This window comes from Ornithodoros turicata, chromosome 1 (assembly GCF_037126465.1).
Source record: "Ornithodoros turicata isolate Travis chromosome 1, ASM3712646v1, whole genome shotgun sequence".
Taxonomy (NCBI): Eukaryota; Metazoa; Arthropoda; class Arachnida; order Ixodida; family Argasidae; genus Ornithodoros; species Ornithodoros turicata.
This window is the reverse complement of record NC_088201.1, coordinates 100,017,464-100,039,529: the sequence shown is the minus strand read 5'-3', so window position 1 is coordinate 100,039,529 and position 22,066 is coordinate 100,017,464. Positions and strand designations below refer to the sequence as shown.

At 48.7% G+C, this 22,066-nt stretch overlaps 1 protein-coding gene and 1 long non-coding RNA gene across 2 annotated transcripts in view; one reads left to right on the top strand and one right to left on the bottom strand.

Annotated features, from left to right (window-relative positions):
* The first annotated feature begins 10,548 nt into the window (after positions 1-10,548).
* LOC135379992 (uncharacterized) lies at positions 10,549-11,478 on the top strand. Its single transcript, XM_064612488.1, has one exon. It carries the CDS (start codon positions 10,549-10,551, stop codon positions 11,476-11,478), a length of 930 nt encoding a protein of 309 aa, XP_064468558.1.
* Positions 11,479-21,820: 10,342 nt separating this feature from the next.
* The window catches only part of LOC135367076 (uncharacterized), a 146,385-nt gene continuing 146,139 nt past the window's right edge, over positions 21,821-22,066 (bottom strand). The window contains exon 3 of the long non-coding RNA XR_010414350.1: positions 21,821-21,897. This is a non-coding gene — a long non-coding RNA (uncharacterized LOC135367076). The remainder of the gene's footprint in view (positions 21,898-22,066) is intronic.

The following is a 22,066-nucleotide window of genomic DNA, read 5'->3' as shown; positions in this document are numbered from 1 at the left end:
CCTGCACGAGCGTCAATTAGGTTAGATGTTGGGACATATTTCGTTCTCGTGAAGGTCCGGCACGAGGGTCAGTGAGGTCAAGTGTTCTGACATATTTCGTTTTTATGAGAGTCCGGCAAGGGGGTCGGTTAGGTTAGGTGTTCTGACATATGTTTCGTTCCCGTGAGAGTTCGAGAAAGGGGAACTTACACCGGAGCATGTGCAATAGAGCGGCAACGAGTCTATCTTGAACCGCAATGTACATACGCCGCTGCGCGCTGCGTTCGCAAGCAAGCAAGCACCAAGCACACAGCGGCTTGCCGGCAGAGAAACACACCCGCGCGTTCGAGTGTACCTCCTGACTCTCCCCCAAATAGCTGCGTCCTTCGCCTTGCTGCGCTGTGCTCTTTAGTAAATCTAAATACGCCTCCGAACCTCGAGAACAGATAGAGCAGAGGCGGGCTGGGACCGGGCCTGAGCATGGACACAGTCGGGTACGGGCTGGGCCCGGGCCGGAAATATGTAGAAGACGTCGGGCCGGGTGCGGGACGTAGCAGTGGGGTCTCTGCGGGGCACGGGCCTGAAAATTAAGCCGGTGCAGTGCTCTAGCTCCGACACCCATCCGTACCAGCTTGGTAACTTCTAAGCGCGGTGTAGCAGCTGTGCCTCATATGTACCGCGTGTTTCCGGCGCTTGAGTACACTCTTAGAAATAGGTCTTCTACGTGCCGTCAAGAGCTGCCGTGTCTTCTAGATTCACGCTCAAGGCCGAAGTTTTCGACGACAGATGCCCACGTGACCCGGGAGAAAAGAAAATACCATAAAAAATTGTCTTGCTTTTTTTGGCGCGTACGCCGTGTAGAAGACACGTTTATCACGTGACCAGGAATCGGATGTCGTGAAGTCTATTTCGTGTTGTCTAAATTTTTGCCGTGGTTTCTATGCACTCGGAGTGATCCCCTGCCGGCCTCGAGGACTGGAGTCACGTGAACTATGCGACGGGGCCAGACATGCTGGTGGCGCGGCACTGGTGACCCCTCTTCTTCGATGCCTTGCCGCCAGCGTTTCCTCGCTTTGCTGATTCTGGGATTCTTTTACAGGTAAGACACCTCCGTTTAATAAATTTTATTGCGATAACTATGCTAGCAGCACTACTATTGTAGTGGCTACCTGTTAATTCCCCACGCTTCTAACGAGCATTTGGAAAGTGCAGGTGCGAATGGAAGTGTCATGCCGGTCGTGACAGAACGTCAACGAAAGTTATGTGGTGATGCTTGAGAAGTTAGGTAGTGAAGGTATTCGAGAGACGCTAATGTGTTATCAGCTGTATCCGGTTTGTAGCTCTGTTAGAATTGCCTCTAAACGTGGACTTCACGAGCGCTAATGTTTGTGTATGGCCCAGGATGTTTTTGTCTTTCGGAAGCTCGTTTCGACCGTGGCTTGAGTAACCCTTTCTCTGTCTCAGCTGGCCGCAGTGGGTATGGACGTCACCAACGAAGACTTCACTGGTGTTCAAAGTGTCGCCTGGAGGAAATGTGCGTGCGATTCATACCGAAGACTGACAGATATTAGCTGGTACACGGCACAAGTGCTACCCGGAACATGTGTCCAATGCTAACACTCACCTGTCGACCATGACCGCATTCAGTAAGTTCTCTCTTTGATCTCTCCTCCTACAAACTTGGTACTCCTGTGGTACCAATGTACCATTTTTCTCTCCTCGTCGCCTCACCTATCATCGTTTTAGTATAAGCTATAGTTCGTACCCTTTCACTGTTGTCGATAGTGACTTTTATTACACTTAATGTTGTTCCTATCCACTTTGTAATGCGTCTTTGTCGTCGTTTACTTTGTCACAGTTACGCCTTGAAGCAGAATTCCGATTCGAGGCCAGGATGGGAAGCATGGAGGAAACGCTGCACAACGGGTGACAACCGCCATATCAACAGCCCCCACAAAAAGATGTAGAGCCGCTGAAATATGGTGATCATATGCCCTGAGCACAGTGGCGTATCTAGGGTGTGGCAGGTGTGGACAGGTGCCATGGGCGCCAGGTGAACAGGGGCGCCATTATGTGGTCGGGTGTGAATGTGCCAGGTCGGGCACTCAACCTGGCACATTCATAAATGATCTAAAGCACCCGCCATTACAGAGGTTGTAGTGTGAAACCTAGTGCGGACCACACGAAAACGCATCCCCAAGGACATCATGTTAACCATGTTGCCATGGGCGCAGGTAGCTCTAGATACGCCACTGCCTGAGCAGCAAACAGGTCTGCATCCCAGCGAAACTTGTTTCGTAACGAGTTTCAAGCTTGCAAATAGTTTCGCAGCAGCGGCGTCGAGCCGCGCCGTTTTGTGCAATCTGTGATATTTTGACTATGTGTAGTTCTTATTCATTTTTATTTTCTCTGAGTCATTTCTCTGTGAAAAGGGTATTTTGCATAGTTTGCAAGTCTAGTCAATATTCACTGTATCACTGCCACAATTTCACAACTTTGCCGAAATAAAGTCTTCAATCCCCTTTGAAACAAATTCTGTTGACTGCAAGCCTGCCTGCCAAGCCTGCGTCAGGGGAGAGGGGAAGCAGTAGCACGCGGGGAGGGGGAAATGACCGGGAAAGGAGGAAACTGTAAAGCATAAAACAGACGCCACTTTTGTGGCTTCTACGAGGGAAGCCACGTGATGCGACGTCATTCCCCGCGCTTTCGCGTGTCTCTACGTAGAAACCCCAAAATTACCGTTTTTCGGGTGTCTGTAGAAGACACGATAGAAGATCCATTTCCAAGAGTGTACGAACGCCTTCTCACGATCCCCATGTGCTGCAAAAATATTTCGCGTGATGCCGAATACCAGTCAATAAAATCCCTCATACAGCAGTACCGTAATGGCTCTGCACTATCATTCTATCAAAGAAGTGCAATAACTGGAACCCGTGACCGTGAGGGATCGCACGTTTGGGAAGAATGCGTTTCTTCCAACCGCTGGCAAACCAGTTTGTTTTGAAACGTCGGGGAGCGAGGACGAGTCTGCCTGGTACTTTAAGAAACTCGCTGGTAGCTTTCAAGATTGGAGTAGTTTAAGGTGCGTATTATATCTAATAAGTAATTATTCGTCTGCACGACGCATTTTCGTTCATTTTCGCTCTGATTCCCAATGGTCCTGATCACCGGCAGGCTGGACACAACGACTGAGGGACGGATACAACGAACTCTGCGCTTCATGCACGAACGTTGATGCGTGAATTAGAGGAGCCTAAATTGCACAAGCAAGTAGGCATGCTTCTCAAGCATGCTTTTTCGGTTGTTGGATTTTTTACATTGTATTTTCTCCTAGGTTACTTCCAGGCGATGTAGTAAATGAGTGAGTCAATCATCTTCGGTGGTTGGTGTTGCGTTCTGCGGAAGAAGCGGAAGTTGGGGAAGAACAGGAATCCAAATGTGTGGAAAAGATAAAGAAGCGTGACCACAGAGCAGCCGCAATGGTGAAGGAGAGATGCAGTGGCCAGCGTTCATCTGTGTTCCACGTTTGTGCATCATGACAATGTTCGCTCGCGATAGACAAGCACCCCTGAAAGGGCTGTAATTTTCGAATAAAGGTATTTGTTTGTGATATCTATTGTGCACCGTGGCTTGCTGGGGCTGTTAATATATCGTAGGGGAGGGGAACCACCCCGACGAGTATGGAGCAAGCCGGTAGCCAAGAGGAACTCCAAGAACATCAGAAGACCTCGACGGTGTTGCACATGGCTCTGACATGGTCCAACAATTGCAGCCAGGTTGAACGTCTGTCGGCTAGCACCACTCAGCTGAGCACAGAGTTGCCGCCTCTCCGTTTCGTAGAGCTTACATTCTATTAGGACGTGCTCAATGTTCGCTACGACGCCACATTTGGAGCATAGGCACCTGTCACAGTATCCGATTCGGCACTTGAATTGGGGAGCGAAGGCTACGTTGAGACAAAGCCTGTGCAGGAGGGACGTAAAATAGCGTGGTAAACGGTCAGGAACTGAGAAGGACATAGTGGGATCCACCGAATACATGAGAGACCTGTCAGTGATGTCCCGGCTCCACTGCTGACGAGCTAGTGGCTGAATGACCTCATTCAGAAGTGATCTCCTGTCTCCTCTTGATAACACCGTTGGTACAACAGTCCGAGACTGTTGGGCAGCCGTTGCCGCTCTGTCGACTTCTTCGTTTCCGCTGAAACCACAGTTACCCGGGACCCACTGCAGGGATATATGATGACCGTGATCGCTTAGACGCTGAACCTGATGGAGGACATCAGTGACAACTGGGGCGAGCGATCCAGGTGTTCCCATGTTGGCTATACATTGAAGAGCAGCCTTTGAATCTGAGTAGATGACCCAGGCCCGCGGATCGTCACAGGACGTCTTACGTAGAAACAACAGGATAACATATAGCTCAGCCGACGTTGATGATGTGCGGTGTGAGAGACGGTATCCATGTGACACACCGTCAGTTGGAATAACAAATGCAGACGATGAACATTCATGACTCGAGGATCCGTCAGTGAAAACTGCAGTGTGGTCAGAATATTGACTGTGCATCATATCCGCTGCAAGCTGTTTCAGAACTGATGTAGGCACTTGGTTTCGTTTGACATTAAGACCAGGAATTGACAACGCGATCGATGGTACTGGAAGCGACAACGGAGGCGTCGTGGACACCACTGATCTTGCAGAAAACGGGGGAACCTTAGGTTTCACTTCCATGAAACAGCTGTATGCGTTACATTGCTTCCGGCGACAAACTTTTGCTATTAGTGGATAGCGGCGGCGGTGTGCTCTGAGGCGCAAGTAATGGCGAATGGTCTCCCTCTGCCGTAAGACTTCAATGGGTATTTCGCGGGGTTCTGCTGTCACCATCCGCGTTTCCGCAGCTCTCGGGACGCAAAGACTTACCCTTAAGCTCCGTGCTAGAATACACCGCAGTCGTTGTTCTTGCGTCTGTGAAATTCCGTGGAAGACTTGTAGGCTATATAGCAGAGTCCCTCGGGCTATAGGGCTAGGGCTCGGGTAGGAATGCCTAAACAACCAATACAAGCAACGGAAACCTGAATATACAGAGAAGTCTTCAGTTGAGCATACAGGCTGCGAAGAAGTGTCTTTTGATGATACTTTTTTGATGAGGCTAGAGCGTGAAATTCCAGATCATCTACAACAGTCATTCAGAACATGCGAAGCCCATAGCATGCCCTTTGAGCGAACAAGTGCGCTTTAACATTTGGACTAAGTACAGAAATGAATGTCGGGTTTTGAAGGAACCTAAATGACTATGTGGTCCACTATCTGCAACGGAAGGCCTGCATACAGAATTCGGAGACTATTCAGAAGTTATTCGAACAAGGTGAAGGGCTTGGCTGGTTGGTTAGACAGGGCAAAAAGCAGCGAGCGAGACACAGAGACCCGGCCGAGGACGGTAGCAATGTGGGGCTGCTCACCCTACCTCAGGACGAAGCATCATCAGCAAATATCACCGTCATCATTTTCTGATGGCACTTACGTATTTTTGTGCATCTTCCATGTGTGTATAGTGAGCTTTTGGAAAGCGGTTCGTCCGCGGGCCACACGGACACTTAGAAACATTTCACCATGTGCAAATCATAGGCACCATACAAACAGCAAGCAGTCCGCAAGTACAGTAAAGTGTCGCATGGCTTTCCTCGTGTTTCATGAGACATTCCCTGCCCTTGCAGCATCGTCGTCATGCGACGTGGTAGTGTACATCTTAGTTTGGAAGTGTACATATCAAACTATATGCAACGTGATCACGGGGGAACGCGGATGAACAGTATGAGGTATGTGCACCCCAACCTCAATGTGGGAAAAGCATCGAGCGATTCACAAGCAAGCGTATCCTTGCCCAGTGGTATAGACTTTGAGTGACACTGATCTTAGACTCGGTGTCCCTGGGTGGGAAATGTTATATCGCCGTGAAAATTCTGCAGGAACTTGGTTGTTTTAGATAACCTCCAATGCTACTGTCTAAATGTGTGAACAAAGTAGGAGGACAGGTGAATGGAAGCTGGCAGTTGTACACATCCGAAAAAATATTTTCTTTAGTTTGAGGGCACACTTTCAAAACCAGCAATGACCACTTGCTTTGGTGCAAGTTTTTAGTGTACCACTCAAATTTAGGGAAATGTTGCCCTTCTCATTTGTACAACCGTGCTCCTGGCTCGTGGCATGTTTCATTTTTTCGTTTTCCTTCAAACTCTCCAATTTTTCTTAAAAAAAACTTGGGAGGAATAGTTTTTTCAAGCCATTCAAAATGTCCGGAAGTTTTGCATATCTAATCATCACAACCGATTGCAGAGGTAGTGAAAATACGGAAAAGAAACTGCGCAGCTACATTTATACCCATTTTGCTCATGATAAAAGGTATTTACTTATTATAACACGTAAAAGCCAGCACAAAAACTGCTATGTTGCTTACGTGTAGATCTACTGCACTTACCATTTTTATAAGAAGCTACTACAGGCTTTCGCTATTTCAATATAGTCTGCGGTGGGTTTCGGATACACCCTTAAATTTGGATCGTGAAATATGTATCGTCCACATGGGAATTTACAAGAGTATTTGTGTATTTAGTGGATTTCTTGGTATTTCCAGTCTCATCTCGTATGTCAGCGTATGAAATGGGATCATCCAGTCCTTGTGGCCGAACCTCCACTTTTGTTGCCAATACGCTACGGCAGTACGTCTCTGCGCCTGAGAAAAAGAAAAGGTTGGAGAAAGCACGTGACAAAGCGTCTGTCGATTGGACCATTTGCGTGAGATGTGGCGCCCTCTCGAATGTCGTCTGCTACTGGCTGAAAACAAACGTATGTGAGGAGGTGCCACGGTTTCGTTTTCGTGTCTTTGTGTTGTGTCGTTGTGTGTGTGTTGCGTCGTTTCGTGTAGTTGTTGGGGTACCTACTGTGATAGCGTACACGTATTTTATTGCACCAGTACTCTGTGCTTCCGCACGAAACGGGACATTCGAAGGGTACATCACCTCCCGTTATTCTTGTTTTCAGCTACGAAAGTCCTGATTGTCCCAACATCCTGTTGTGCAGGTGGATACGATTTCTCCTTTGCCCTTTGTAAAAAGTGTAGACGAACGCGTGACACCAATTTGAAGGACCTCTAGCCTACTTCCATAGTATACTGTACTACGACGACACGGCCGTTATTGAGGGAAATGGATAATCTTTAAAGGGTCGCACGTAAAAATCAAATAGAGCTTTGCGGTTACAGGCGCATATTCTAGGCTATCTGGGAACACACCACTCTAAGACCTAAGATCCAATCGTGCTATCTCACATTTTTATGTAGTTATTTGGCTGTCGTATTACCACTGCGTGCTTCTTTTTTCCTTGACGAGTGGTCACGGCCATTACATCTTCTGGCTACTCCTCATTTTCTTCATCTTCACCTACTTCACCTCCTTCTTCATTGTTGTCCTCCTCCTCCCCTTCTTCGGTAGCTTCTGTTGTCTCATTTTCTTCATTCTGTGTTTGCCCCCTCCATTTCCTTCATCGCCTTCATCACCTCCTTCACCATTTCCTTCATCATTCTCAGGTTCCTCACCCCCCCTTCCACTTTCTTCAGGCGCCTTTTGGTTCTCCTCTTTCTTTTCACCTTTGGTTACCGTCTCTGATTCGCCTTCATTTGCCGTCTCTTCCAGCCTCTTTGGCACAGAACGTCCATCGTTCTTTTTCTGGTTGGTACTACAAGAACGACAGCAGAGCTCATGTATAGGTTATTGGTTATTTTCCGCTCTGAGGATGCAAAAGGAGCGGATACAAGGACGTACAAGGATACAAAAGCGACAAGTTGCTATCTTATGTTCAGCCAGCTTCCTTGATATTTAACTACCAACTGAATGAACCTGGAAGGTAGATGATGTATAGAAGAATAACACGTCGAACACGTTGTACGGACAGAACGGACGAGACAGAAACGTAGGTGGTAGTGAGGGAACAAACAATTAACTGAACCGTAACACGTATTAGCTTTCGAAATTCACCGTTTTGTCCCACTTAAGCGCGATATAGATTGCTGTAAAAATTAACGACGCATGGTTCACAAGCGACCCTGTCGGCCGTGTATTTTTTGCGATTGATTAACTCCCCGCAGCATATACGACATACATTGTACATTTTTAATGCCTCGATTAACCCTACTCCATGTGATGTGATTGTGAGAAAGAGAAAAAATTGTGATTGAACTCGTCTCCCCCCACGAATTCTGCTACTCCTAAACCGAACCCCCTTCCCCGTCCCACTCCTCAAGAAAGAAAGCTACCCTAACACTGAGCCTAACACTGCGCCCCTAACCCTGCGCCTCCGCCCCTCATGCATAGGACTTGCCGAACTGTTGAAAGTGCAACGAAACGTGATTGCAAAAATAAAGGAAGAAAAGCAGAACAAGGAACTAAGACCACGCCTTGCGCACAAGTATAATAAACGACAGCAATGCTTCCCTCATTGATTGTGGGTTCAACCCTCCCTCCCTCTCCGGAATCGTACCTCTCACAATGCGTTTGGGAGAAGGAAAACGACAGTGAAGTCGTCCCCCATGCAATAAACCAGTAGTATCTGACTATGCTACTGCAGTAACGCTACGGCATTACTTGCAACATTACTTACTACATGGGGCTATAACTCCTCATCTATGTACGGGACCGATGATACGTGACGAAGGGAACTTACAAGGGAGCGATAAAGGGATATTCGCATGGATCCACAAAAGGAACCACGTGGGCCTTAACCTTGAAATGTCAAGCCTTATTTGGGGGACGGACCAATGAGGTCGCTTCACGGGCAATATAAAATAGAGGGAAACTGAGGAGATGCGGGGACAGTTTACGTAGCGCAGTGCCTTCCAAACTCTGACGCCCTGCGACCCTCAAAAAATATAAGATATCGCATTGCGACCCCTCCAGCTTTCTGCAATACCAGAGACTTTTCGATTTCAGTTCATGAAGAGTAATACGCAAAATTGATGCTGAGAGTTAATTTCACAAAATAATGTAATCAGGGTGTCAGCTGGTCTCCAAACCATTGCAGAAAGAAAAAAAACGCATACACGCAGGAATAGCTGTTTATATGTTTGTTAGACCTCGCGGTCCTTTTCCGCGAGCTGCTTTGTGACCTTTCGTGGTATGACATCATTAGCTGTCCCTTTTTTCAAGTTCCCAAGCCGTTGACACTCCCCCCCCCCCCAAAGAAAAGCCGTTTCGCGTTCTCCCCCACTGAACCGGAGAAAAGGTCCCCAGAGAAAAGGTCCCCGGGACAAGTGATATGGCCACAGCGCACGTAAACTGTGTTGTTTGGGTTTTGTGCTCAATCGCTATTTCTAAAAAAATTAACAGATACACCAACAATTTAAGTATCGCTGTCGTGTCATCTGCAAACCACCAAAGGCAATTGAAGTGTACAGCGGTTTCCACTTAGAGTATGACTCAGTCTTACTCTTAACAATGCGGTATACTCGTAAGGTTTCGAGCATCTTCTCTTTTACAGTGACTTGCCAGCAGTAATAATACTACCGGCAAGAGGCGCCGGCGCCTCGTCCTGTGGCTGGGAAACCCTATTCTAAACGCCAGCCCGAATTTTTAGACAATTAAAGGGCCCGAAATAGCCAGGCATTTAAGCACCCAAAAGCACCAAAGTAGGCAATATAAAGTGAAGATATGCACGTGCTCCTTAGAATGTCTATTTTGACTTCCTTGTAATGGTATTTCACGATATGCGATGCTGTGGTGCTCGCGCTCGTTTAAATAATATGATACTATGCAGGCTTCAACTTTTCGTACAAAATACCTCATGGGGCCGATCCTATAGGATGGCACCAACACTTACACTGATCTTTTAGCAGCTCATTGTCCTAAAAGTACACTATAGCGAACCATGTTTTTAGTATCCCAGCCAGCCTTCAAGGTTTGGAAACCACAACAAAGGCTGCAATCCCTTCTATTTGAATATCTTCCAGCTACCAAAGTGCCGAACAAAACAAGAGTGCCTCCAGCCACCGAATGAAACCAGCCCAAGATCGTGAATATAAAAGAAAACAAAAGATATAATTGCGCATGAACCTAATATGGCACACTTCCACGACGCTTCTAGCGTGCTTTATCGTTGTCGTCGAAGGAAAAAACCAGGGGCGCGTTACCGAACACTACGCGAGCTTGCGAGCTCGCGATGCCTCCGCCTTCCGCGTCGTCTTCACCATAGCAACAGGGCGTTCACGTGACGCTCACGTGGTACTCTTCGCGGGTGGTCAAAAAAACCCCGTTTTTCGAGAACGGCGCAGCTACTGCGCGTGGCAGAGGGTAATCGCCCGCGCAGAGAAGGAAGAACTGTAGCAGACACCGCTTTGCGGCCGGCCGACAACGATGAAGCCGGCCAGCTACGCACCTACGCGCGGCACGCTAAGCGCGCTATAGTTTTCCTGGGGCCGCCCAGTGGAATAAACGTTTAGTTCGACCCTGGCTCTTAAGGTCTGCGCATCTCTCTTTCCGACCTCCACAAATCTGGTGACCCAGTACGAACACCAACGCCGATGAATCCCGCTGGCGACCAGCCCGACCAACCAGACTTACCTTCGGGCGCACCGCCGCTTTCCCAACCCACAGTCGCCCATGTCAGCGTCCGGCTACCACCCTTCTGGTCGCGGAACCCTGCCATCTGGTTCCATCAAGTCGAGGCGCAGTTCCTCCTTGCTGGCGTCACATCGCAGCTGGCAAGGTACCGGCACGTCGTCGCCGCGTTGCCACCAGAGATTGCCATGGACGTTGCCGATGTCATCACCAGCCAACCGCCTCAGACCCCATACGATCACCTGCGCGCCGCCATCCTTAAGCGCACCATGCTGTCAGAGCGCAAACGGATACAACAGCTCTTAAGCGCCGAGGAGCTCGACGACCGGCGCCCTTCGCAGCTGCTCCGCGCGATGCAAGCCCTTCTAGCAGACCGGGCCGATTCTATCGACGAAGCATTCCTTCGAGAACTGTTTTTACAGCGGCTGCCGACCACCGTGCAGATGGTTCTCGCGACGGCTGAAACCTTGCCCCTATTCCGGCTGGCGGAGCACGCGGACAAGGTGTTGGAAGTCGCTGTTCCGGGAGCATTGGTCGGAGCAGTCAATCAGACGGCTCCACCATACGCGCCTCCTTCTGGGACCCTTGGCCATCCATCCCCTTCAGCGTCCCCCTCTGCCATCAACGCCATCAGCGTCGAGCTTGCATCTGTGCGCGCAGAGATGCAGCGCCTCTCAGAATCAGTGGCCGCCCTACAACGACCAAGCCCACGCCGACGTTCCTCAAGTCGTTCCCGCCGTTACCGCTCCCCTCGGAGGTTCAATAGCCGTACCCCTTCCCCTACCGACGGCACCACTCCACCTCCCTGCTGGTACCACGAGCGTTTTGGCAGCGCCGCCACCCGCTGCACACGACCTTGCGGATGGTCGGGAAACGATCAAGGGAATCGCTGACGGCGACCACCGTTTCCCCTACCCAAGCAGAAAGTCGCCTTTTCTTCGCTGTGGACCGCTCCTCCAAGACCCGTTTCTTGGTGGATACCGGAGCTGCCGTCAGCGTTTTACCTGCGACCACTCAAGACCGTCGACGCGCCCCAATTTTCCATCTTATGGCAGTGAACAACACCGCCATCCCGGTGTACCACGAGAAGCTACTGACTGTAAGCCTCGGCTTACGACAGGACTTTCCCTGGCTGTTCCTGGTCGCCGGCGTTTCTCAAGCCATCATTGGTGCGGACTTTCTTCATCATTTTCGCCTTTCTGTTGACGTCTCCATACTCGTCGACGGCTGCACCAACCTATCTGTCCGGGCGATCTCTGCTCCCCCACCCAACGAGCCTTTCATCGGAGCGTCTCTCCCTACCGTTTCACCACCCTTCCACGACCTCCTTCGGCAGTTCCCGTCGCTCACACAGCCGCCGGACTGGACTCTGCCCGTTAGACACGATGTAGTCCATCACATCGAGACGAAAGGACCCCCAGCTTTCTGTCGCCCGCGCCCTTTGGGTCCAGAGAAGATGAAGATCGCTAGGGCCGAATTCCAACACATGTTGGACAAGGCATCGCTCGCCCGTCATCCGCGAGCTGGTCCTCTGCCCTTCATATGGTCCCTAAGAAAACGGGCGACTGGAGGCCATGCGGGGACTACCGCGCTCTCAACCTTGCCACTGTCCCCGACAGATACCCCTTGCCGCGCCTTCAAGACTTCACGGCGCATCTTCACGGCACGAAGTGCTTCTCTAAGATAGACCTGACTAAGGCGTATCATCAGATCCCTGTCGCCCCGGAAGACATCTCGAAGACGGCCATTACAACACCGTTTGGCCTCTTCGAGTTCATCCGAATGCCTTTCGGGCTTAGAAACGCCGCCCAAACTTTTCAGCGGTTTATCGACTCGGTGACCCGGGGCCTTCCGTTCGTCTTCGCCTACATTGATGACATTCTCGTCGCTAGCCAAGACCTCGCTCAACATCAGGACCACCTCCGCCTGCTATTTGCACGCCTAGCAGAGCATGGCATCGTCATCAATGTAGCGAAGTGCGAGTTCGCAGTTCCATCCTTGGAGTTCCTGGGCCACCGAGTCTCCGCCGACGGCATCACCCCTCTTCCGGACAAGGTGGAAGCGATCAACAACTTCCCGAAGCCTAAGACCATTCGGCAGCTTCGGCGTTTCTTGGGTCTCGTGAATTTCTATAGGCGATTCATACCTCACTGCGCCCACGTTCTTCGCCCACTTGAAGCACTCTTACGCCAAGACGACGCTCCCCCACGTCCCAAGCGTCGCAAGTCGGCGAACTCCAAGCTCCCCGATACATCTCCTGCCCTCCTGTGGACTGAAGATTCGTCCGCTGCCTTCGACACAATCAAGACCCTGCTGTCTTCTGCTGCACTACTCGTCCACCCCAGCCCCGGAGCGCCTACCACTCTCATGGTCGACGCGTCCGCATCCGCGGTTGGCGCCGTCCTTCAGCAGTTCATCGACGGCGACTGGCGCCCCCTTGCGTTCTTTTCTAAAGCCCTGAAGCCGGCAGAAGAGCGTTACAGCACTTTTGGCAGGGAGCTTCTCGCAGCGTACCTTGCGGTCAAACACTTCCGCCACTTCTTGGACGGCGGAAGTTTCACCATCTTGACTGACCACAAGCCACTTATGTACGCCTTCCGATCGGCCAGCAGCCGCTACTCGCCTCGCGAGACGCGTCATCTAGCTTTCCTGGCTGAATTCACCACCTGCATTGAGCACGTCGCCGGCTCTCAGAACGGCCCCGCTGACGCCCTCAGCCGCATTGCTACCATTGAACCGCTGTCGCACGAAGCCCTGGCTCACGCCCAGCTTGCCGACAGTGACCTGGAAGCCTTGCGCGCGTCATCCACCTCACTGCGGCTTGAGGACGTCACGCTCCCAGGTTCACCAACCCGCCTTTGCTGCGACACTTCCACTTCTCCACCCAGACCATACGTGCCCACACCTCTCCGTCGGTCCATCTTCGACTCGCTGCACAACCTCGCCCATCCCGGAGTCCGGCCGACCCAACGACTCGTCGGTGCACGGTTTGTGTGGCCAAGCATGAATGCCGACATTCGTTCGTGGGTGGCCGCCTGCAACCCGTGCCAACGATCGAAGATCGGACGGCACACTGTTACTCCCCTTGGCCGTTTCATGCCCCCCGACGCACGGTTCGATCATGTGCACGTCGACATCGTGGGCCCGCTTCCACCATCCTCTGGCCAACGCTACCTCCTGACCGCCGTCGACAGGTTTACCCGCTGGCCAGAGGCGGCCCCGATGCCGGATGCAACAGCTGCCACTGTGGCCGAAACATTCCTGGCCACTTGGATCGCCCGTTTTGGCGTGCCATCCCTTATAACAACTGACCGTGGCGCTCAGTTCGAGGCCAAGCTCTTCTCGGCTTTCCTCCAGCTCCTCGGTTCGAGCAGAATCAGAACCACATCTTATCACCCATCTTCCAACGGGTTGGTGGAGCGCTTTCACCGTCAACTAAAGGCAGCCATTATGGCCCACGAAAACGCCGTCAACTGGCCTACCATCCTTCCCATCGTCCTGCTTGGCATTCGCGCCACCACGAAACCAGACCTCGGCTGCTGCCCGGCCGAACTCGTTTACGGCACCACCTTACTCCTGCCAGCTGATTTCTTCGTCCCGTCGCCAGCTTCTGTCACCGACCCGCCTACATACGTCGACAAGCTGCGCCAGATTTTCGAGGACGTCCGACCAGCTTCGCCGCGTACTTGCCCCGGCCGCACACCCTTCGTGCCCCAAGCCCTCTCGACCGCCACGCACGTTTTTGTGCGGCGTGATGCCGTGCGTAAAGCCCTGCAGCCGCCATACTCCGGACCGCACCTAGTCATCAGCCGCTCCAGCAAACACTTCACCTTAAACGTCAACGGGAAGTCTGACACCGTGAGCATTGACAGGCTCAAGCCCGCTTTCGTCGAGCCACCTGTCTCTCCCACCTGTTCTGCAGTCCCCTTCTCTGCGTCGCCGCCGCTTGCCATCCCAGCCCATCCCCTTCCCCGCAAGAAGGTCTCCTGGTCCGATCGCTCCTTCCGGAGTCTAGGGGGAGGGCCCTGTAGCAGACACCGCTTTGCGGCCGGCCGACAACGATGAAGCCGGCCAGCTACGCACCTACGCGCGGCACGCTAAGCGCGCTATAGTTTTCCTGGGGCCGCCCAGTGGAATAAACGTTTAGTTCGACCCTGGCTCTTAAGGTCTGCGCATCTCTCTTTCCGACCTCCACAGAACAACGCAAAGCTCCTCGACGTTCGCGTTGCAAATGGCGGACCCGGTGGACTTGTATCTGCTTTTCCTCGAAGAAGGTGTTGCTGAGGAAGAGCCGGTACGCAGCTTCCGCAGTCATCGAGATGCTTTCGAAGCGTTATCGGAAGACGAGTTCATTGCTACCTTCCGATTGTCGAAGGAAGCTGCCAGGGAGGTGTGCGAAGCTGTTAGGCCGGACTTGCAGCGCAGTAAGTACACGATCATAATGTGGTCCATTCTTTGCGCACGTAACAGCTCCCCATTTTTAAAATATACATTTCAGCCCGAGAATCCCGTCGGACACCTCTGAGCGTAGAGCGGAGAGTCCTCACAGCCCTTCGTTTCTACGCTAGTGGAGCTTTCCTTGGAAACATTGGAAATGAGGAAACGATCGTATGCAGCAAGCGTGCAGTGTCACAGGCTGTCCATGAAATTAGCGAAGCCATCTTAAAGTACCTTGCGCCCAAGTACCTGAGGTTCCCCACAACTCCTGAGGCGAAGCTAGAAGTGAAACGTGGCTTTCATGAGCTGGCAGGCTTCCCAGGCTGTGTCGGTATGTGACCACACATGATATGTACGCATGAAAAGGCTAATGCACAGAGCGAATCCTGTGTTATCTTACGTGTTTTCAATACACTGATTTTCGGTGCAGAGGCGTTTCGTGCGAGACAGGGGTCTATGTCAGTCACTATGTGCACTGTGACTCATAATGTAGTACAGTATACATGCTGTACTGATAAGTTACGAGTGATCACACATGGTTCGAGTTGACTGTCTGTTGAAATGTGCTGCCTGCGACATATCCCAAAAAGTGTGTTCATGATTCCAGGGGCTATCGACGGTACGCAGGTAGCAATTTTGCAGCCAAGCATTTTCGACCCGAGATTTGTGGATGGGAATTACTATTGCCATAAAGGCTACCATTCCATCAACGTCTTAATGGTATGTGCCTTTTCTGCTCAGAATTTCAGTACCATGCATGTCTCAAACCAGTACGAGGCACAATTGCCCCATGTCTCTTTCTCTTCTCCAATAATGCTTTCTTCCATTTTGCTGTCCGCGAAGGGCACCTACAACAAGGTTCTCATTAAACATGTTTTCATATACCCAGGTTTGCGATGCCTCCATGCGAATACTCTTCCTGAATGCCAGGTTCCCTGGTTCATGCCATGACGCAGCTGTATGGGCTGCCTCAACCTCCGTCAAGCCACCTCAACCGTATTTGAAGAAGGAGAGTTGGTAGGATGCGTTTATCTGTTTATAATGCAATTTGTATACTTACAGTACACAGTGCATTACACTTCACATTCAGTTCATTTCAGCAATCCATACTTGAACTAAGCAGCTGTATTCCATTAATTAATTACATTAAGTAGTGGGTTAATTAACATGGAGGTATTACACTGTTGCAAGTTGTATAAAAGAACATCTGCCTTGCTAACTATCAGTTGTGTGAGCACTTTATTGTGTTATTGGATGAAGGGATAAATTATTGTGCCAGATACAACTAACAACATTTATTTCATACGCTTTCATTTACATTATCTACAGCAGCATAACACATTGTCAACATGAATATGTAAACACGCACAAACTCCTCCCACTTCTTCCTGCTCTCCCTTCTTTATCCATTTGTCTGAATTTGTGGATTTTCAAGAGAATAAATATAACTTTACAACTATTTACAGGTGACAGTGGCTACCCCCTCCAACCTTGGCTGATGACACCAGTTCGTACACAAACGACACCGGAAGAAAAAGATTACAACGATGCACACAGCAGGACCCGCGTGTGCATTGAACAATGTTTTGGGCTGTGGAAAATGCGGTTCCGATGCCTCCAAAGGTACCGTACGCTGCACTTTGCTCCTGATCGAAGCTGCAGAATTATCAACGCCTTTTCTGTGCTTCACAATATGTGCTCGGCGTACAACGCCCGTGAACCTCTTGATAATACAGATGAAGGTGATGGGCCAAGTGGGGAAGGGGCAGAAGCTGGTGCAGCAGGGGAGACACAGGAGGATGGAGCACAGGAAGAGGAGGACCATGACTCTCAGCCTATGAGAAATCGTGCAGCACAACTTAGAAGCCAGCTCATTAGGCATGGTTTTAGGCGAAGAAGATAACCTACCTCATTGACTGTCATTTCGTCTGTCTCTCTCCAGGTGATAAGCTAAATATTCGCTCATAGGAGTGAGCAGCTGCAAGTGATAAGCAAGCTGTGATATGTGCAGAGACGGGATATTTTGTCATTCACGAAAAACAACTGAGGCAGAGCTGTGCTTGAGATATTTTAAAATGTAATTATCTAGCCAAGTCAACCCCTATTTATCCAGACTTCACAGATGTGGATCCAGCACCACACTGACAAACAGCATGGTGATAGATTCTAGTCCATTCAATGTTCCTTCATTCATCCGGGCCTGAGTTTCTGGATCAGACTAACGATTTTCTGAAAATGCTTAGGAGATTGCCCAACAGCTGCCTTCACATATCCGGATTGGAGGGCTCAGTACAAAGTGTGCTACATTTGTGTGCGGTATTGAGTGAGAGACAGTGTGCGACCTATATTTCATCAAGGCAGTGTGACAACCTTGAAGAATTTCCCCTCGGACCTGTGTAACATGCATTGACCAAGTCATTTGAAGCCCTGGAGAATGGCGACTGTAAAACTTTCAACAACACCTTCAGCCATGCACATCACTTTGTCAGTTAATGTGTACAGTACTTTTATGCAAGTGTGCATTGTACCGTTGTTGTACTGTAGTGTACTGTTTCATACCTTCTGAAATCAACATCTTCTTTACTATCATTTCTAGTGACTGATCCCCTCTTGAGTTCTATTCATCAGGATACTTCACTTTCGATGCAATTTTTGTTGTAAACTACAAGATGAAGATAAAAAAGGGTTGACTGTAAAGAAGGCAGTCAAAGACTACCCGTACCTGTTTTTTCATTACATTTTCTTAGTCCTCTGCACAGCTGTCGTCATGAACTCAAGTGAGAAATATAGTGTGCACAATCAGTACTACCACTGCTCAACTGATCAAGTCAGCTGACATGCTACTTTAATGTGCTATGACTACTATTATTCACAATCATTCAATCCTGTTTCTCTTACTGACAACATTGTCCCATATCTGCCTTTGTATACAACGGTTCAACTCTACCTGACAAATTGTGGTCAAACAGTTGACCGTCTTCTTCTGCTCTTCCAGGAGAGCCTTCTGCTCGCTGAGCAACTATTGCTGGCGCTGCATGAGTTGCCCAGCAATAGAGGGAGGAACTCTTCTCCTCCGTCGTCGGCATGCACCACCTTTGCCCTGGCGCCTGCTGTCAGACGGAGGAGGTGCTTGGTCCTGTAAGTCATAGAATCAGATGTTTGTAGAATAGTGGCTGGAGAGTTTTCACCATATTGACATTACCGTCTCGGTTGGCTCAGCACCAGCAGGACTGGCCGAGGTCGACGGTACAGGCTCTTCCACGTCCTGAAAAAAAAAATGTACAACACATCACTCTTTTTGAAGGAACGAGGACTCTATATAAAAAGGATGGAATGTGAAGTGTTCTCCATTTGGGTGTGCTGTTTCATAATTGCTTCAAAATCGTGTTATTCTAAGATTACTGTACATGTCTTACAGCAGAGACAGGAAGTCTCACTTCCATGGCTTCGGTTTCCACAGATGGCTCCACTCCTCTGGGAAATCCTGAGGAGCAGTCCCATCCAACAAGGGCCATCACCCTCTGGCCGAGTCCAGACAGGTGGGCAGCGATGTCCACAGGAGTGGCCCCCTGACTGGTCACCACGTACCCACTGCCTCCACCCGTGGCCTGCATTTTCCGCGTCATCTCCCGTGCGCGGCTGCGCACACGGTACCTCCAGTCTTTCCAGAGCTGCTGCCACCCCTTAGCATCTTTATTAAATGCCCCAACAGCATTAAGGGTGGCAGCAATCCGGTCCCATTTGACACGGCGATCAGCTGCTGTCTCACCCCGGAGGAAGGTCCGGTTATTGCCGAGTTCTGGAGCTTCCTCCAGTAGTGCCAACAGCAGCATCCGTTGTGCCTCGGTTGCCATGGCTGTAAAGGGAGGAAAAACATTTACATTGACCACATTTACACTTACATTGATATGACGCATGTGAAACTTGAAATACTGCATGATTAATAAACTCCCCTCAGGTTTATTCATTTGCATGCAACTGTACAATACGCTTTGAACATGTGAATGGAGGCAGTGGGTCATGTACAGCTCTTGGTGCAGCTGAAATTGCATGTATTCATGCACTAGCTTTAGTAATGTTTAGGTGAGTCTGAATAGGTAGCTGTACAATTCCAGCATGAACAGCATTTACACGAAGGATGGTGCAAGCCTTTCGCCTTTTTCTTTTCTTTGTTTCAGATGTTACTTCATATAGATGGCTACTTACTTTATCAATTGCACTAGAGAGGAGGGATCGCTATTGTCGCTACATCTCCCTATTTTTCACCATACTGCTGTTTTTTTTTCTTTATTCAAAATAATCATGGTAAGTTACTAACTACACCCCTACAGTAGCGCGCCAAGACAGACTGTGTGAAATGTTGCTTAAATTATACGCCGGCGCTAAAGGAAGGCACATCAAAATGAAATGAGAACTTAACGACCCATATCATGTATCGTGTGTACCGAGAGTGTTAAACTGCGTCGCCACGCACGTAAAAGAGTGGTCGGCGCCTGCTGCAAGCGTATTGTACAGTGTGATATAACTCGCGTCAGTGGAATAAGTTCAATACGAAAAGCTCGTCATGACCACAAAGTGCAGCATGCGAACTTGCGAAGCAATACGGGAATGTAGCTACACGATTTCATTTCGTTGATTTACATATTCATGGCTTATACTAAGTCTTGTTAGGATATAAACTTGCAAATAGTGGTATACGACTGTGCGATAGCACAGGCAATTAATTCTGAGAATACTTTTATACTTACCGGTAAATATTTGGGTTGTTCACTTTCGCGAGATGAATTTGGCGGTTTTCTTAGCAGACGACGAAGAGGTGTTGCCCCATTGGTCAAGTTGAAGAATAAGACAAACCACTCAAATGAATTGCAGTTTCGAGGCGTACTCACAATTATTTTATTCATATGAACAAAAGTATACATTGTACTTCAAGTTTATTTCAACCTGTTGTTATTTTATTGCTGTTACGAGACGCACGTGTTGTCGAGAGTTTCTTCGCTCCGCCACGGGTCGCGATGCGATGGCGCCACGGTAGTGTTACCACTGATCTCTATGTATAAAGGCTGGATCGCGCATGGGAGAGGGGCTCGTGGGGGAGAGGCGTGCCTTCGGGCCGCCATGTTGGTGGGCCCTAAAGTGCTGTGTGTGCCCATAGAAAACAATGGGAGGCAACAGAGATCGTGAGTATTTATTGCGCTGCTAGCATTGATCGTTGTTTGTCGTCACAGAATTTTGTAAGGTGCCAGTATACTGATGTATCCTAACAGTGTTTCACAGGTGTCCTGCCGTTTGATTCTTAATTACGTTATGTTTTGCATTCCGAAACTAGACCGTCACTGCAGTGCAGCGCTGGGGATTGTACTACAGCACGTTTCCCAGCCAATATTTCAATAAGAAACGACTTGAGGTTAACAACAACCATGTATATAATATCCCGTACTGCGTTCTGGACAAAAATTGTTCCATAAAGAACGGTCCGGGAAAAGATATACTCGCATGGCAGAAAGAGATCGTTCTGTAGAATCACTGCCGTTGTTTTCGCCGTGTATGCGTTTAGCATGATTTATATCAAGCATCGCCTTAGAAAGAGTCCTTTAGTAAACGACAGCGGTGCTTTGCCTCGCAAATATGGACACACCGAAGCAGCCCAAATAATTACTTCACGCAATTAGATCACACTCGTTAGGACAGTTAATCAGGTAGTGATGTAAGCTTAATCAATTAAGTTACTTAGAAAGTGGTAACACCTCCTTGAGACACAGGACTTATCTCTTTTTGAAGTACAGCCCTTCTATGGGAAGTACAGCCCTTCTATATATGTTTGCTTCTTCCTTTATTTGTTCTATTTGCAGCCGCGGTTGTGCCAAACTGAATGTCCTTCTCCAGCACTTACATGCTTTTGTTGAATACAACTGCAGCGTGAGAAAAGCCGCTTGGGCACGGGGTCCTGCTATCCAGTGCTGACTTTGTCATGCTTGTTATGAGGAGCATGTTCCAAAAAATGCAGCTTCACGTACGGTCTTCAAATTGCAACAGGACTATTTGGAGCTTGAAACAGTTGTGATTTTGACATTTTGGCCCTCGTGTACCCAGTCTGTGAAACGCAAACAAAACACGATATGCTTTTGTAATGAAGATCACTGATGATGAGTAAAGAGAATATACGAGTTCAAGTTTATTCAATATTTTATATCATTCGTTATATTATTCAACATTTTATGTCAAGTTTATACAACATCAAGTTTATTCAAGTTCAAGATTTATTTCTTGCACTTATGCGTTTCAGGATACAATGAACGTGCGGGGAGGTCGCAAAAAACTATATTTATTGTTTTGTGACCTTGCTACAATGGCAATATATATTTTAGGATTGACAATGGTCAGGTACGCTTTCTATATTTGTAGCACTCAATTTTAGGTTGGAATGAGCAATGAATAGCAACTTTCCTCCTGATAGTTTCTCATATATGCTAAATTTTAAATTTAATGTGATCGAATATGTGATAATATAATAATAATATATAAGAATATAATATGTGATAAATGAATGTGATCAACAGTAGATGTAAACAACATGAGTAGCCAGAGAAGTGCATTCTCAATAAATTTTCTTCTTATAGCGTATATGTGCATGCCTATTAACTGAAACAATTATCACAGTTCCCTGACAAGTTTTAATTTCTGAGAGTGTACTGTAGAGGCTGCTTAGATCTACAACAGTTCTTACAAGGTATTATACACTGTGAATGCCTTTAAAAATCCCATGTGGCACATATGCCTTTACTTTCTGGAGGTGCTGTGGTAGTCAAAGTTTGTGGGCATTACGCAGGTTCTGCACCCATTTCTTGAGTATGTCGAGGCAGCTGTGAAGTAACCTGCATTGATGATGATTATTCCAATTTTTATGGTCCATCGACAACAAAGGAAATAATACATCAGAACATTGGTTTGGGTGCAACCAGTTAAAAATGAATATGTTGTTTAATAAATGCATTGGACAAATGTTAAAACACCAGTTTAAAACATGGTTTACAATCCCTGTAT

Bases quoted from the DNA above. Each gene is read 5' to 3' on its own strand.
- LOC135379992 (XM_064612488.1), top strand. From the start codon at position 10,549: ATGAATCCCGCTGGCGACCAGCCCGACCAACCAGACTTACCTTCGGGC.